Source organism: Arctopsyche grandis, chromosome 2, assembly GCF_051622035.1.
Source record: "Arctopsyche grandis isolate Sample6627 chromosome 2, ASM5162203v2, whole genome shotgun sequence".
Lineage (NCBI taxonomy): Eukaryota > Metazoa > Arthropoda > Insecta > Trichoptera > Hydropsychidae > Arctopsyche > Arctopsyche grandis.
The window spans coordinates 18,817,434-18,832,859 of NC_135356.1; the positions used below are offsets into that span (position 1 = coordinate 18,817,434).

The 15,426-nt window shown below is 35.8% G+C and overlaps 1 protein-coding gene across 1 annotated transcript; it reads left to right on the top strand.

Moving 5' to 3' along the window:
- The first annotated feature begins 326 nt into the window (after positions 1 to 326).
- Positions 327 to 15,308, top strand: LOC143922994 (transient receptor potential cation channel subfamily A member 1-like). The gene is made up of 19 exons (XM_077446470.1): positions 327 to 491; positions 1,346 to 1,505; positions 1,575 to 1,665; positions 1,737 to 1,932; positions 3,290 to 3,586; positions 3,813 to 4,052; positions 4,421 to 4,528; positions 5,421 to 5,572; positions 5,698 to 5,977; positions 11,601 to 11,770; positions 11,855 to 11,999; positions 12,079 to 12,186; positions 12,269 to 12,545; positions 12,635 to 12,846; positions 13,027 to 13,215; positions 13,349 to 13,621; positions 14,269 to 14,428; positions 14,669 to 14,796; positions 14,873 to 15,308. Exons 1-19 carry the CDS (start codon positions 405 to 407, stop codon positions 14,948 to 14,950), a joined length of 3,351 nt encoding a protein of 1,116 aa, XP_077302596.1. The 5' UTR covers positions 327 to 404; the 3' UTR covers positions 14,951 to 15,308.
- The last annotated feature ends 118 nt before the right edge of the window (positions 15,309 to 15,426 follow it).

Consider the following 15,426-nt stretch of genomic DNA (forward strand, 5'->3'; position numbering starts at 1 on the left):
TTGGCTGCTGCATTTTTTTATCCAAATTATGTTTTTATATGTTAAAATTTGAGAATTTTTTTTTACTTTTCGCCTATGACATGTATATGTAATTTAGTCATTTTATTTTAAATTTAAAGTGATGGTTGATTATTTAATTTATTTCATAGTACTTAAGTTACAATGAGAAAATCAGAAGTGGCCCCGGCCTGTATAAATCCAACGACTTCTAATGTGACGAATTCTGGTGCCAGCACATCGCAAGGAAATAAGGTTTGCACCCGGAATATTTTTTAATCGCAGTTTGAAAATTTCAGGTAATTCATATTTTTGTATTTTAGTTTTGGAGAGTGTTACGCACATCATACTCGTCCATAAATAGGATTACAAGGGTCGGAGGTGTGGAAGGTGGTGAACTTCAAACGATGCTATCCGTCAGTAATGACTTAAGCGATGGGAATAAGTTTGGAGAAGTTTGTCTGCTCACTGACAGTCCTTTCAGAATATTAAGAGTAAGGTTTTTATTATTATTGAATTTTAAATTTAAATTAAATTGATTGTCAGCACCTCTTTATCAAATAAAATGGTATGAAAAGCAAGATGTATTGGATGATAAACTTTTAATTATTTTAATATATTTTCATTTTATTTATTTTTTTTTACAATTTTAGCACAATGTTTGGAGAAATGTTAGGAATAAATATTCAAAAAAAATTAATAACATATAAATTGCTCTTTGTTGAAATTTCAGATCCTTTAGTTATTTATTTAATATACTTGGGGAAGCAACAAAGCAGATAGACCCGGGGGGGTTTGATAAAACATATTTTAACAATTTATACATATGTATATATACAAATAAATTGAGAAAAATTAAAATGCATTGAAAAAACAATATTAAAATAAAAATAAGAGAGCAAAAATAATATATACAAAAAAAAAGTTATGTAAATGGAGAAAAATTAGAGGCTATAAAATTTTCGCTTATTTTTTTTAAATATTTGGTCCATCTTATTGTTGAACTGTTTTTTATTGGTAACTTAAAAAATAATTATATTTTGCTTTGTTGGTACGTTATTTTAGTCAAAATAAATGGTAAAATATTCGTTTTTAAAATTTATTTTATTTTATTTTTGGTATATTGTTTTGCGGAATTTTTTATTACAAGTTTTCTCCATAGTAAAAAGAAAATTAAATTTTAAAACAAAAAAGTAAGAATTAATTCATTACATTACCATTACCATAATGTTGTTTACGCCACCTTATGGTAATGTATGTATGTTTCGTGTCCTTATACAAGAACAAAAAGAAGAAGTTGCTGCTGTAAGAATTTAAATTTAAAATAAAGTGTATTTGCAATTCCCAGGCAGCGGAAAATGGAAATTTTGATGAATTCAAAGAGATTTACATAGCAGAACCGACACGTCTAGCTTTTTGCGACTCTAAGCAAAAAACTGCCACTCATTACGCAGCAACCAAAAACAACGTCAACATTCTTTTATTCATACATCAAGTTAGCAAAACAGGTAGAGCATCCTAACTCTAATAACAAATTAATAAAAAAAATCATATTTTAACATATAATTTCAATGAAGAAATGAACAAGCAAGATAGCCTAGGCAACACACCTTTGCATCTGGCGGTCGAGAATGATGCGATCGAAGCCATACGGTTCCTGCTCGAAATGTGAGTGTTTCAAATCCGAAATGCACGTTTCAAAAAAATGTTCAATGGTTCTAATGATTTCAATATTGAAGTCCTGTAGATACGAGCGTTCTGAATGAGAAGAAACAAGCACCAATCCATCTCGCTACAGAGCTAAATCGTGTGGAAACCCTGCGCGCCATGAGCCCCTATCGTCAGGTCATAGATATCCAACAAGGTGGTGAACACGGAAGGTCAGCTCTTCATCTTGCTGCAATTTACGATCACGAAGAGTGTGCCACTATTTTAGTAAGTCAAATATTTTATTTCATATGTAAATGAAAAAATACTGTACGATATTACCGAAACCGGTTCTACCGGGTTTTGTCCGAAATTCGACTTTCAGTACTACCATTAACAAGGCTGCGCCTACCATGTGTATAGGGGTGGTTTCAGACTAGCGTTTTATACGCGCGTATAATCTCGTTTTTTGAAGTGCATGTAGGCGCGTATAGGCGCGTCGTTTTCCATACGCGCAACTCGTACGAGCGTAGATGCGCTTATAAGCTCGTATTATCCATGTTGATACTAAATCACCACTACCGGTTCGAGCAAAAACGCCGGAATAAGCCCGTGTACGCAAGTCCGATCTTTTGAAGCGCGAAATGTAGCGCGCGTGTAAGCGCGTATGCCGAAACGACGGTATACGCGCAGAAAAATACGCTAGTCTGAAACCGCCCTAAATGTGTGCAACGCACTCAAGCGGCCCGACGAAATGATGGTCGAAAAAAATATATTCCTTAAAAAATACCAAACAAGACATCGTACTTTTTAAAATGCATTTAGATTGTCTTGTTGTAAACTTGTGGATTGCTGTTCCAAGATACAATTTGTATAATTTGGGGAAATAACGGGATAGCAGGTATAGTTTCGGTCTGCATAGAGTAGTTGTATTTCTTCAAGGATGTTGAGTATTGGTTGGTCAGAACAATGTCCTAGATGTGGGATTGGGGCTAAATACACTATATTTTCATGAATGAACATGAAAACGTTCTGTCTCTCTTGTCATCTGGTTCTGTTCAAAACTAAACGTTTTGGTTTTCTGTCTGTTTTTTTGGTTAATTTTTATTGTGATTAAAATTTTCAACACTGTATTTATCACAAGGTAAGATTTTTACACTACTCGCATGCACTTCATTTTTACTTTATCTATGTTTTTATTAATATGATTTAAGTTTGAACACAGGCGGCCGAACTCTTAGGCGCGGCCCTGACTAGTAGCACAAAATAGACTACCGGTAGTACCGAAATATAAAAATTTCAATTTTACGTTAGTTGAATTGTTTTGAATTTTGAAGAAAATTCTATCGGCTAGTTTATATGGATTAATCGAAAAATGAGTCAACACTCAACATTATTTTTGACCTGCTATTCAAAGGAGCCAAATGTATCATAAATTTAAATTTAGATTAAGTACGTTGAAAATGTAATACCTGAGACATATTGGTTCGGTGATTATTTCGCACATGGCGATCCCGCACACGTTACTAAAATCTCGATCACGGAATATTCGGCACACGAAAATTCTACCCCCCGAGAGTCCCAACTCAAACAATAACACTAATGAGAATTCAAGTGCCAGATATTCAAAATTCACTAATTGTAGATATCAGAATTTGGAGCAAGTCCACGACGGCCGTGCAATAATGGCTACTATCCGATCCACGAAGCAGCCAAAAACGCTTCCTCGAAAACCATGGAAGTGTTTCTTCAATGGGGTGAATCCGAAGGTTGCAGCAGGGAGGAAATGATATCTTTCTATGATTCAGAAGGGAATGTCCCTTTGCATTCTGCAGTACACGGAGGAGATAAACGCGCTGTGGAGCTTTGTCTGAAATCTGGAGCCAAAATTTCAACCCAGCAACACGACTTATCCACTCCAGTTCACTTGGCGTGTTCGCAGGTACATACTTGGAAATCATAAATCTCGAATATTGACATTATTTTTTTTAATATCGACATATGTATTTGCAAAATTGGGCCAGTAATTTCTATTATCTTTAGTGTTTAGTTTTGCTATCGTAACATTTTGTTGTCCACCAGTGTAGAACTTGATGGGGACTTTGTCCAACTGAGTTGCCGAGTTTTTGAATGTGTAATTATTTTTTATGTATACAAATTGATTCCAGGGAGCATTAAATGTTATAAAACTGATGTTCGGAATGCAGCCATCGGAAAAAATTGCGTGCTTGATGTCGTGCGATATTCAAAAGATGACACCGCTTCATTGCGCAGCAATGTTTAATCATCCTGAAATCGTTGAATATCTCATAATAGAAGGATCGAGCATAGATCCACTTGACAAAGAAAACAGATCGCCATTGCTTTTGGCTGCCACGAGAGCCGGATGGAAAACTGTTCTAACTCTGGTAACAACATACATTTCAACTTAAAATGATTGCTTTGTTCAATTTATACTCGAAATTAGTGTTTGAAAGTAGTATTATTATATTATACATTTAATCAATATCGTTGTTTTTATAGAAAAAGTCATTAAATATTTACATATATATACATATGTACACACATACATATGTACGATTACGATTAAAGCTTATTTTCATAGAGTACGTGCATATGTATATTTTAAAAAGCTTTTTAGTATTTTTAGATATTATTCTATGTACATAAGTAGTAGGGATCCCAAATATTCGTCGACTTCAACAATTCGAATATCGAATAGTAAATCAACAGCTATAGTTTTGGAACTATTGAAAAGTATGTATAAATGTTTTAGATACGTTTAAATGCTAACGTCAATTTGAAAGACATGAACAGCAGAAATGTGCTACATTTCGTAATCATGAACGGTGGACCACTTGAAGACTTTTCCGATTTATATCACGTAAGTAAATTTATAATTAGGTATATATGTATATATTAACATCTTTTTGGATTACAGATGAAGGCAACAGGTGTTAACATGTCAAAAGACATTTCTCACTAACATAAATTTGTATGTATGTACATACATAAGTATTATCAGTGGTGTAGTACTAAATAAAAAAGAACCAGATCGGTGTACGACCCCCCTCCCCGCTTTTTTCCTTACTAAAAAAAAAATTGTATCCTAATATTGGTAGTCCAAATATTTATAAAAAAAATCAAATAATAATTAACAAATATTCTTACTTGTTGAAATTATGATGTATTTTTTTTATATTTTATAAAAACTTCCATAATTCATCCTCTTTAACATCTTTGATTTTGCAAAACCCGTGTTTGTATGTCAACAGCAATATTTGCTTTTAACAATGCTAAAACCATGTGTACATATGTATACATATGTCAAAAAACTATAAAATTTTGAGATGACTTTGAGAAGCTGAGTACCCTCATTTTATCTATCCTCAAGTCCGTATGGTTAATTGTTCAAATAATGTTTTCATTCGAAGTTTTGGTTGGTTTTAGATAAAAAAGCCAATAAATTTCATTAAACGTCCTTTAATGAAATTTATTGGGAGTCTGCTCACAATATTTGGAATACAAAATTTTATGTGAAATTTTAGTCAAAATATTTTTTAAATGAACTCGAAAAGCAATGTATGTATATATGGCGGCAACCTGGCCCGACTACACCACTTTGTATAATATACTGTAGATAAATAGTAAACTTTTTTTTCATGAAACACCCGCCTTCACAGTATGTCAATAGAAGTATTAAAGTTGACACATGTAGAATTGAAATTTGTTGTCTATGAGTGGTCTATACTTTATATTGTAAGGTTTTTAAACAGTTGCTGAATGAAAAAGACAACATCGGATGTTCTCCATTACACTACGCCAGCATGGAAGGACACGTACGCTCCTTGGAGAATCTGATACAGTTGGGTGCTTGTATTAATCTGAAGAACAACAAAAACGAAAGTCCTCTTCATTTTGCTGCCAAGTGAGTGCTCACTTTGCACTTTATTATTTTAGACTTTTACCCACCCGAGTCCATAAATGTTTGACTTATGAAGCTTTTTTGTTCAGTATTAAAACAATATTATAAAAATTTCTAAAATTGTGCAGGTATGGACGGTTCAACACGGTGCGTCAGTTGTTGAACTCAGAAAAGGGAGCTTTTATCATCAACGAAAGTGACGGAGATGGCATGACTCCGTTGCATATTGCATCGCAACAGGGTCATACGAAGGTGGTGCAATTGCTGCTGAATCGTGGTGCGTTATTGCATCGAGATCACAATGGCCGTACACCGCTGCATTTGGCTGCCATGAATGGATATACGCACACCGTGCAACTATTGCACTCGGTGCATTCGCATCTGATTGATCAGCCGGATAAAGATAAGGTAGATTTATTAACTTTGTCTAATTTATATGTACATGTATACATTTCACCTTCAATATTTCAATAAAACTTTCTCAAGTCAGCCGTTTGGAATCAAGTAGAGGTCAAGTCTGCGAACAAATCGGTATATTATATACCGGTCTCCGTCACGGGCCCGAATGTGAAACGCCCGAAAATGCAAATATCGGAAGGCAAACATCGAAAATCCAAAGATCTTAAGTCGAAAGATCAAAAAAATGGGTGCATGGTAAACTGTACATACTCACTTAATTTGCGCGAGCAGGATACAACAGGAACAAGAGGAACAGGCTTTTCCTCCCGTATTCTGCGCGCGCACATTGAACAAGGCTGTATGACAAAAAGAGAGATAATTTCACCGCATGCCACTCATATATATTGTTACGTAAGGGTGGGTGGAGGATCCAAGTCAAAAGCCAACAGTCGTTTCACAGCATTTATTGATGATTCAGGAGATACACGTATTGCCAGTGTTCAGTCCAGAATGACATGATATCGCCTACGTACCGCCTTATAAGGGGTAGATCTCTCAGGACGTCTAATCTGTTTACCTACTGTATAGTCACGTATTCGGATATGTATTCCCACGGTATGAGAAGTGCAATCATTGTTTAGCTTTCATGCACATGCACAGCTTGTCGCTAATCCCTAAAACCACTTACACCGGTCTCACGGTCTCTCAGGACGTCTAATCTGTTTACCTGTTGTATAGTCACGTATTCGGATATGTATTTCCCCGATATTGGGTCTCCCCGTACCGATTCTGAGAAATAACTAATAACGGTCATTGTTTAGCCTAAATGCACTTAAAGTCCAGATATAATCTTTGGAAGTAAGTGCATGCATTTAGTTAACCGATAACAGATATCCGTTGGTCTAAGTACAATTCGCTCAATCCACGGCGTACGTAACATTGCCTCCCTCTTAGGTCAAATCGTCCCGATTGACCAACAAATCATAACTGATAAATCTACAGTAGTTACATTTATCTCCGATATCAGCCACAGTTACATTTACAATTACAGCCGTTATCTTTACAGCTACAATGGAAACAATGACATTTAAATTCTACTACCGTTACCTTTACAATTCTAATTCTGTTACAGTTAGATTAACGTCACCTTTACAATTGAAACAATTAAATTAAACCTTCGTTAAACTTCAATTTACGACACCTTTACAATGTAAACAATTACGTTAAACTTTCGTTACACTTCAATTTACGTCACCTTGACATTGGAAACAATTACATTAAACTTTCGTTACACTTCAATTTACGTCACCTTTACAATGGAAACAAAAACATTTAAAATTTCGTTACACTACGATTTACGTCACCTTTACAATGGAAACAATTACATTAAACTTTCGTTACCCTTCAATTTACGACACCTTTACAATGGAAACAATTACAGTTATATTTCTAATCCCCTAAAATTAGTCATCCGATGTTCTACATTTGGAAATCAATATTTGTTAGCTCTTCGGTCCAAAATTTTCTCCCGTGGTTGGTCCATGTTGCTCGTATCACCAAAGTCCAAATTTGCTATGGCAGCCCCGTATTCCTGTCATGTGGCCCAGCATCCTGCTGCAGACCAACGTTCAACCCAGAACGTGCTCCAAAGCCATGTCCCACAAGAATCGCTTCCATCCTCACAAAAGTGACTTGGCCCTCGTGTCACCATCGTCCAAATTTGCTACGGTGGCCCAGTGTTCCTATGTCATGTGGCCCAGCATCCTGCTGCAGACCAACGTTCAACCCAGAACGTGCTCCAAAGCCATGTCCCACAAGAATCGCCACCATCCTCACAAAAATGACGTTTGACCCTGGAAAATGTGCACCCCTCAGTCTGCCACTCTGTTGGTGGTGCTTCTTTTCCGTTCCCTTGACCCTGGAAAATGTGCACACCTCAGTCTGCCACTCTGCTGGTTGTGTTTCTTTTCCGTTCCATTGGCCTTGGTAAATGTGCACCCAACAGTCTGCCACTCTGTTGAATGTGCTTATTTTCCGTTCCATTGACCCAACTGAAATCCATTTCTTTCTGATGTATTTTCCCGTTACATCTGCGAGATGATCTAAACACTGCTGCAACTGTCCATGTATTTTTTCAGGTACTCGTGTTTCCACTAGTTTCCAACTAGATTTTTTTCGATGTTGACGTATATCAATTGTTCCGCTCTCTCTCGTTGAAGTCGCGATCTGGCGTTTCTTCGGTTTCAAATGCCCTCACGTGGTTGATCCAAGTCGCTCGTTTCCCCAACGTACAAATTTGTTGCTGTGGCCCCGTCTTCCTATCATGTGGCCCAGCATCCTGCTGCAGACCAACGTTCCACCCAGAACGTGCTTCCGTTGCCATTCCCTCTGAAGCGATGCCTCTTTCCTCCCAAAAGTGACTTGATTGACTCCGCCGACTGTCCAACCAACATTTATCCAATCTGATAAATGTGCCTCTCTGCCGTTGCATGGTTCCGATTGAATTCCATTTCAATCCTTTTACTTTCCGACTCTTCCAATTAGACTCGACTAGTTTCCAATTAGATTTTTTTTCAGTTTGTTGACATCTGCCGTCAACAAACAGTTGAAGGGAATAGTGGCTTGTAATCGACATCTCTCAGTTGTAGTCGATCTCCACTCCTCTTCTGACGACGATGCTTTCCCGTGGATCGTCGTCACCAACAGCCGCTAATTCTTGGTACTTGCGGCGTAAGTGGACCGGTGAACTGCCCTCGTCCCGGTCGCCCTTTGGATGACTCTGCAATTGCCGGATGCTGCTCTCCGATGTTGCCCTTGACAACGCCTCAAGTTGTCCTCTCCCGGCAGCACTTGTACGAAACCTCCCGTTTCGTAACCTCCTTCCGTCATCTCGATGACTTCTTGGCGGCCACCGCCGATAATGTCAAAGTCGAGTTGCAGTGATAACTGCAATTCAACAACCGAATATGTGATGACCGATTCTGTGTGTTGCAGTGAAAACTGCATTTTTTTGTTTCGTGTCTCCATGGCTCGAACTCTCTCCTACAGCTCCCGAAGATGGCTTCGCTGTAGCTTCTCTTCCTTCGCTGGTGACTTTGTTCCACGGCCCATCTTGGATCCCACTTCTGACGACCAGTGTTGCGTCGGGGTGGGTGGAGGATCCAAGAAAAAGGCCAACAGTCGTTTCACAGCATTTATTGATGATTCAGGAGATACACGTATTGCCAGTGTTCAGTCCAGAATGACATGATATCGCCTACGTACCGCCTTATAAGGGGTACATCTCTCAAGACGTCTAATCTGTTTACCTACTGTATAGTCACGTATTCGGATATGTATTCCCACGGTATGAGAAGTGCAATCATTGTTTAGCTTTCATGCACTTAGCTTGTCGCTAATCCCTAAAACCACTTACACCGGTCTCACGGTCTCTCAGGTCGTCTAATCTGTTTACCTGTTGTATAGTCACGTATTCGGATATGTATTTCCCCGATATTGGGTCTCCCCGTACCGATTCTGAGAAATAACTAATAACGGTCATTGTTTAGCCTAAATGCACTTAAAGTCCAGATATAATCTTTGGAAGTAAGTGCATGCATTTAGTTAACCGATAACAGATATCCGTTGGTCTAAGTACAATTCGCTCAATCCACGGCGTACGTAACAATATTATATATACATAGTACCGTTTACCATGCACCCTTTTTTTTTGATCTTTGCCTTCCGATATTTGCGTTTTTGGGCGTTTCACTTTCGGGCCCGTGAGATAGACCCATTATATACATATGTATGTATGTCTCTAACAATTTATCGGTCGTTGTTGTTTTTCAAATAACAACAATTTGTCAGCCAACATACAAATCAAAACGATTTGATCAGTCGGGTGATTCATAATCCATAGTTATGGCATTAGTTTTTTATCGATATGATTCCGAAATAACATTTAACAAAATATGTCTTTTGTAATATATGTACATATGTATCTAGCTACAATAAATGTTGTAGCTAGACATCCTGCAAGAGATTTGTTCACTGACAAATTATCTATAAATGTTGCTTATTGGATGATAATATCGCTATTCTGTCGGTGTGTCCGTAATGTCACCACTATTTGAAGTATGATTGATGTACAATAAAATTTATGTACAATTCATAAATGTCTCGTTAATTTGCGAGTTTTTCAGTGTCTCGTAATTCAACGACTTGTAATAAAAATGCTGCATTTGTAATTGGCCAGGAAGGCGCATTGGGATTTACCTGTAAGGCCTTCCTGGTATATATGTAAATAAATAAATATATGTATGTACGTCACAGCTAAAACACTGCCAACAAAATGTACGAATATAATAATGAAAGAAAAATACTTCTATATATGTATTCTGTTTGCTAGCAATGTTTCCTCTAGGCAAATCTGTGAGCATTTAGCGCCATCTATTGAAAATTTATTTAATTAATAAATTTTTCTATTGGTGTTTTATATTGTTTATATGTGGGTAGGTAGGTAGTTTTTCGATTTTTTTTTTTCATATTAAACAAATATATTTGAAAAAAATTCAACAGCTTGCGGATCGAACACAGGACCGACACATTTGCAAACATTTCGCTCGCAAACATTTTTTAGTTTCAATATTCAATTGCCTTCTATCACCGGACCAGATGTAAACATATGTACATACGTACATTGTATGTACATATGTTTATTATAATATTATAATAACACAGGACAATAGCTATGTAATTTCAGCCTGTTTTTTTTTTTTTTTTTTAATGCTTTTTATTATTAGAAAATTATGTTCACAATACTTCTTATATCTATTTTAATAGCTACTGATCTACTGATCATTTTATATTTTACAATTTAATTTAAATTTGTCTCATAGTATTATATTATTCTAATGTTAATCTACAGCATAATAGGAAAAAAAACTCAAAAACCTATTTATAATCCTTATAAATGCGCATAATACATCTAATACCTAATATTAATTAAAGACTTCGCCCCATAAGGCTGCGCCCCATGGGGCTTTGCCCCATGAGGCTGAGCCCCCCTGCGCCCCCTTCGGGGCCCCATGCGGCTGAGCTCCATAAGGCTGCGCCCCATAAGGCTGCGCCCCATAAGGCTGCGCCCCATAAAGCTGCGCCCCATGAGGCTGCGCCCCCTTCGGGGCCCCATGCAGCTGAGCTCCATAAGGCAGCGCCCCATAAGGCTGCGCCCCCTTCCGGGGCCCCATGGGGCTGCGCCCCCTTCGGGGCCCCATGCGGCAGCGCCCCATAAGGCTGTGGCGCCCCTGGCGGGGCCCCATGAAACTGCTCGCCTTGCGCCCCCGCCGGGGTGAATCCATTGAATCGAAAAAAATCAAATCGGCGCCTATGGATCGAAAAAAATAATAAATCGAATCACGTGTTCGATGACGTCACCGATCTACGGACGACGACGAACGAAAGATAGATATTTACATATGTACATACATACATACAAAGTCTCTTTCCAAATTATATATTAGACTAGAAGATATAGCAAACACAAAAAAAGTTGATTAAAAATAGAATGATTTTGTTTTGATCTTCCAAATATAATATTAAATAAATAAATTTCGTCATATAATATTAAATATACCCATACGTTTTATAGAATACTGCTTTACATTTGGCCACAATGGAAAATAAATCTAAATCTATAATTCTTCTGCTGTCAATGGATTGCAAATTATTATACAACGCTCTTGACATGAGTGCAATCGACTATGCTATTTATTACAAACATCCAGAATGTGCATTGGTCATGTTGACTCACGAGAAAAGGTAAGGAGATTAAAAATATGTGTATACAATGTCATATAATATTTTTCTAGATTCATTGTTAATTATTGCTGACGATTGTTACAGGGCATCTGAAATAATGCACTTGAGATCTGAAAAACATCCATGTGTAGTTTTAGCGTTGATTGCATGTATGCCTAACGTATTTGAAGCTGTTCAGGGAAAGTGCATCACAAGAGCAAACTGTAAAAAAGATTCAAAATCGTTTTATGTAAGAATATGCTTTATATTAGGTATACAAAAAGTTTGAATTTATGTTACTGATTAACATGTTTTTATATGTATCATAGATAAAGTATCATTTCGATTACTATCAAAAGTCTCCAGAAGAAATTGCTAGATTAAGATTAAAGCTAAATGATCCCAAATTTAGACCTCAACCGTTGAGCGTAGTCAATGTAAGCCATCCCAAAAATTATAATACAATATAAGTACCATTTATATTGGATTATTTAATTATAATAAATAATTTTATTACAGGCAATGGTCTCTCATGGACGGGTAGAGCTTCTGGCGCATCCGTTGACTCAAAAATATCTAGAAATGAAATGGAACTCATACGGCAAATACTTTCATATGGCTGCAATATTGTTCTATTGCATATTCCTAACTTTTATAACCATGTTTTCGTCATCACTAATGGCAACGCAAAATATAATGAACGATAACACTACTGAAAAATGCTCCCAAACGTACAACGAAACTCACATAAAAAATAACTCATTTATAAAACACGAGATTTATTGTGACAGAATGGGTTTGAAATTATTTAACATCATCGCATACTTTGGTCGTTTATATACATACTATACAAATTGGTTAATTTTCGAATTTTGTATTCAACAGAGGAAGAAATTACACCAACTCCCATGATGTATGTGAGCGCTATCGGCATTCTGATATATAACTCGGTATCGATTTTTAGAGAAGCTTGCAACATCCATCAGCAGAAGTTACAATATCTACTGGATCCTGGAAACATTGTCACCTGGCTTCTGTGCATTTGCTCTATAATAATGATATTTCCGATTAGTGCTGGACACTTTTGCAATACTCATGTGAATATTTAACATTTTATTACATTTAGTAAAAGCACATACATTATGTTTGAATATACACCAATAAATTAACCCAATTTGTTTGTGAAAAGTATTTATATTTTTAGTACCAAATTTTTCAAAAGCTACATTTTGATATTTATACCTACATATGTATATGTATATGATTGTAAATTTAAGGTTTCGGCGGCTGCAATAACAGTTTTCTTGAGCTGGTTTCAACTCTTGTTACTCTTGCAACACTTTGATCATATCGGTATATATGTGGTCATGTTTCTAGAGATCTTGCAGACATTGATTAAAGTGCTTTTGGTGTTTTCTATATTGATCATCGCATTTGGACTAGCCTTTTACATTCTGCTATCAAGGGTAATGTGTATATGTATATAATTATTATTCGAATTTGAAATAATATACATTTAATGTTGATATTTAGTATAATTATATATCACTTGAATCAAAAGATTGTTGTGCTTTAAGTTAACATAAGTAATAACTGCAGGGTCATCATCTGTCATTTTCGTCCATTCCAATGTCTCTAATGAGAACCTTTGCAATGATGCTCGGAGAAATAGATTTCGTCGGAACGTATGTTCATCCATATTACATGGCAGAAGAGCACCGTTGGTTACCATATCCTTTCCCAGCGTTCTTGATACTAGGTATTTTCATGGTGTTGATGCCCATCCTGTTGATGAATTTGCTCATCGGTTTGGCCGTCGGCGACATAGAGAGCGTCCGTCGCAATGCTCAACTGAAGAGATTGGCAATGCAGGTGTGTACTGTGTAGTGTTCAAAATTTATTTACAGTTTAAATATAATACATATACACATATACATAACTAGAATAACCGTAATATATTTCTTCAAACCGGCACAATTTTGCGAGTTTGCTCAAAACACAACTTCAGATTTAATACAATTTCACATCTAATTAATTCTTTTATCCAACTAAAAGATTGAGTGCTCCAACAAAGCTCAATGTAAGAAAGACACTGGCCATCAAATTTTGTATATTCTTGTAGGATTTATTATCACATCTTTCCCTCAGCATTGTTTTTACTTTTCAAGTTCACTGATAATATCAATTGCACTTGCTTGTATACTTTCCATAATCAATATAGATTTGTCAAACAATTTGAGTTGCTTTTGCACAAACCGCAAATACATTTCACCAGATCAAAGAACTGTTTTATTATCACTGGACAGTGTTCTGGTGTAATAAAAAATGATTTTAGTCCCTCAAAGATTTTAAGTATTCTGTCAGTAACTGGAAGTCACTTTTCTACTGGGTGTATATTCAGCACTTTTGAATTTTTTTCAAATAACTGGTACAAAATGACTAACTGGTCGGAATCCTGGGACATTCCGTCAAACTGGGACGTATGATAAGGCTATATGTATATTTAAATTATATTAAAGGTACTTCTGCATACTGAGTTGGAGGGAAAATTACCACAATGCATTTTGGACAGAGTCGATAATAATTATTTGATTGAATATCCCAATGAAGCCAAATGCAAATCTGGAATTTTAGACTTCGTATTGCGGAAGTGGTTTTATAATCCGTTCACAGAAGAAGGTCAGTGTAAAGTTTGTTTAACAATTGCTACCTTGTAATAGTCAACCAACTTACAGTTTGGTTTATATTTAATTTATATTTTATAATAATTAATAAGACTTGACATTGACATTGTTAATAATATTACATATATGATTTCTCCTCGTAATGGCTCTTATTTTTGGAACTGTAAAAGAAGCATTAAATGTGATTTATTTATAAGAAACTATGTAAGAAGATTAATTTAGATGTTGGGTTTAGGTTTGGATGCACTGGTTGAAAAGAATGATGATTTGTTGATTGTTGAACTCGAAAAACAAAAGCGAAGGATGAAAAATATGACTAGGGTTTTGGATCAACAGCACAAATTGATTCGTTTAATCGTTCAGGTATTTATGATTATGTTCAGGCATTTAATACGATTGTGTTTGAAGATTGAAATATATAAAATTTATTTTATTTTAGAAAATGGAAATCAAAACGGAGGCTGACGACGTGGACGAAGGCAGTATGGCAGAAAACTCAATGGGAAAATCAAATTAATCCCTATAAACTTACAATAAATGATCATACTCTACAAAAAATTAGTATTTTAAATGTATTTACTTTCACGTAGTTGCTAATGTGTCAAATTTTATTGAGGAACTCGGTAAATTTGTAAATGTATTGCATGTATGTAGGTAAATGTTAGGTTAGGTTAGGTGTGTGTTTAAAATACAGTGCGAATTTTCACACTTTTTTCTTCATGTAGTATATTTATATGCTTAGAATAATACACATATTAAACATACATATTTAATTACACACAGTAGTCTGCTTTTGAATGGAAATGTTACACAAACATATGTATGTATATAAACTTGGAATAAAACAAATAAATTCTGGCACGATGTATTCATTTAATTGTGTTTCATACAAACATTACAAATCAGTTACATTTTAATTTCAAAGATCTACGTATAACATTAGGAAATTAGGAAAACACACACACATATATAAATAAATGTGTGTGTGTATCT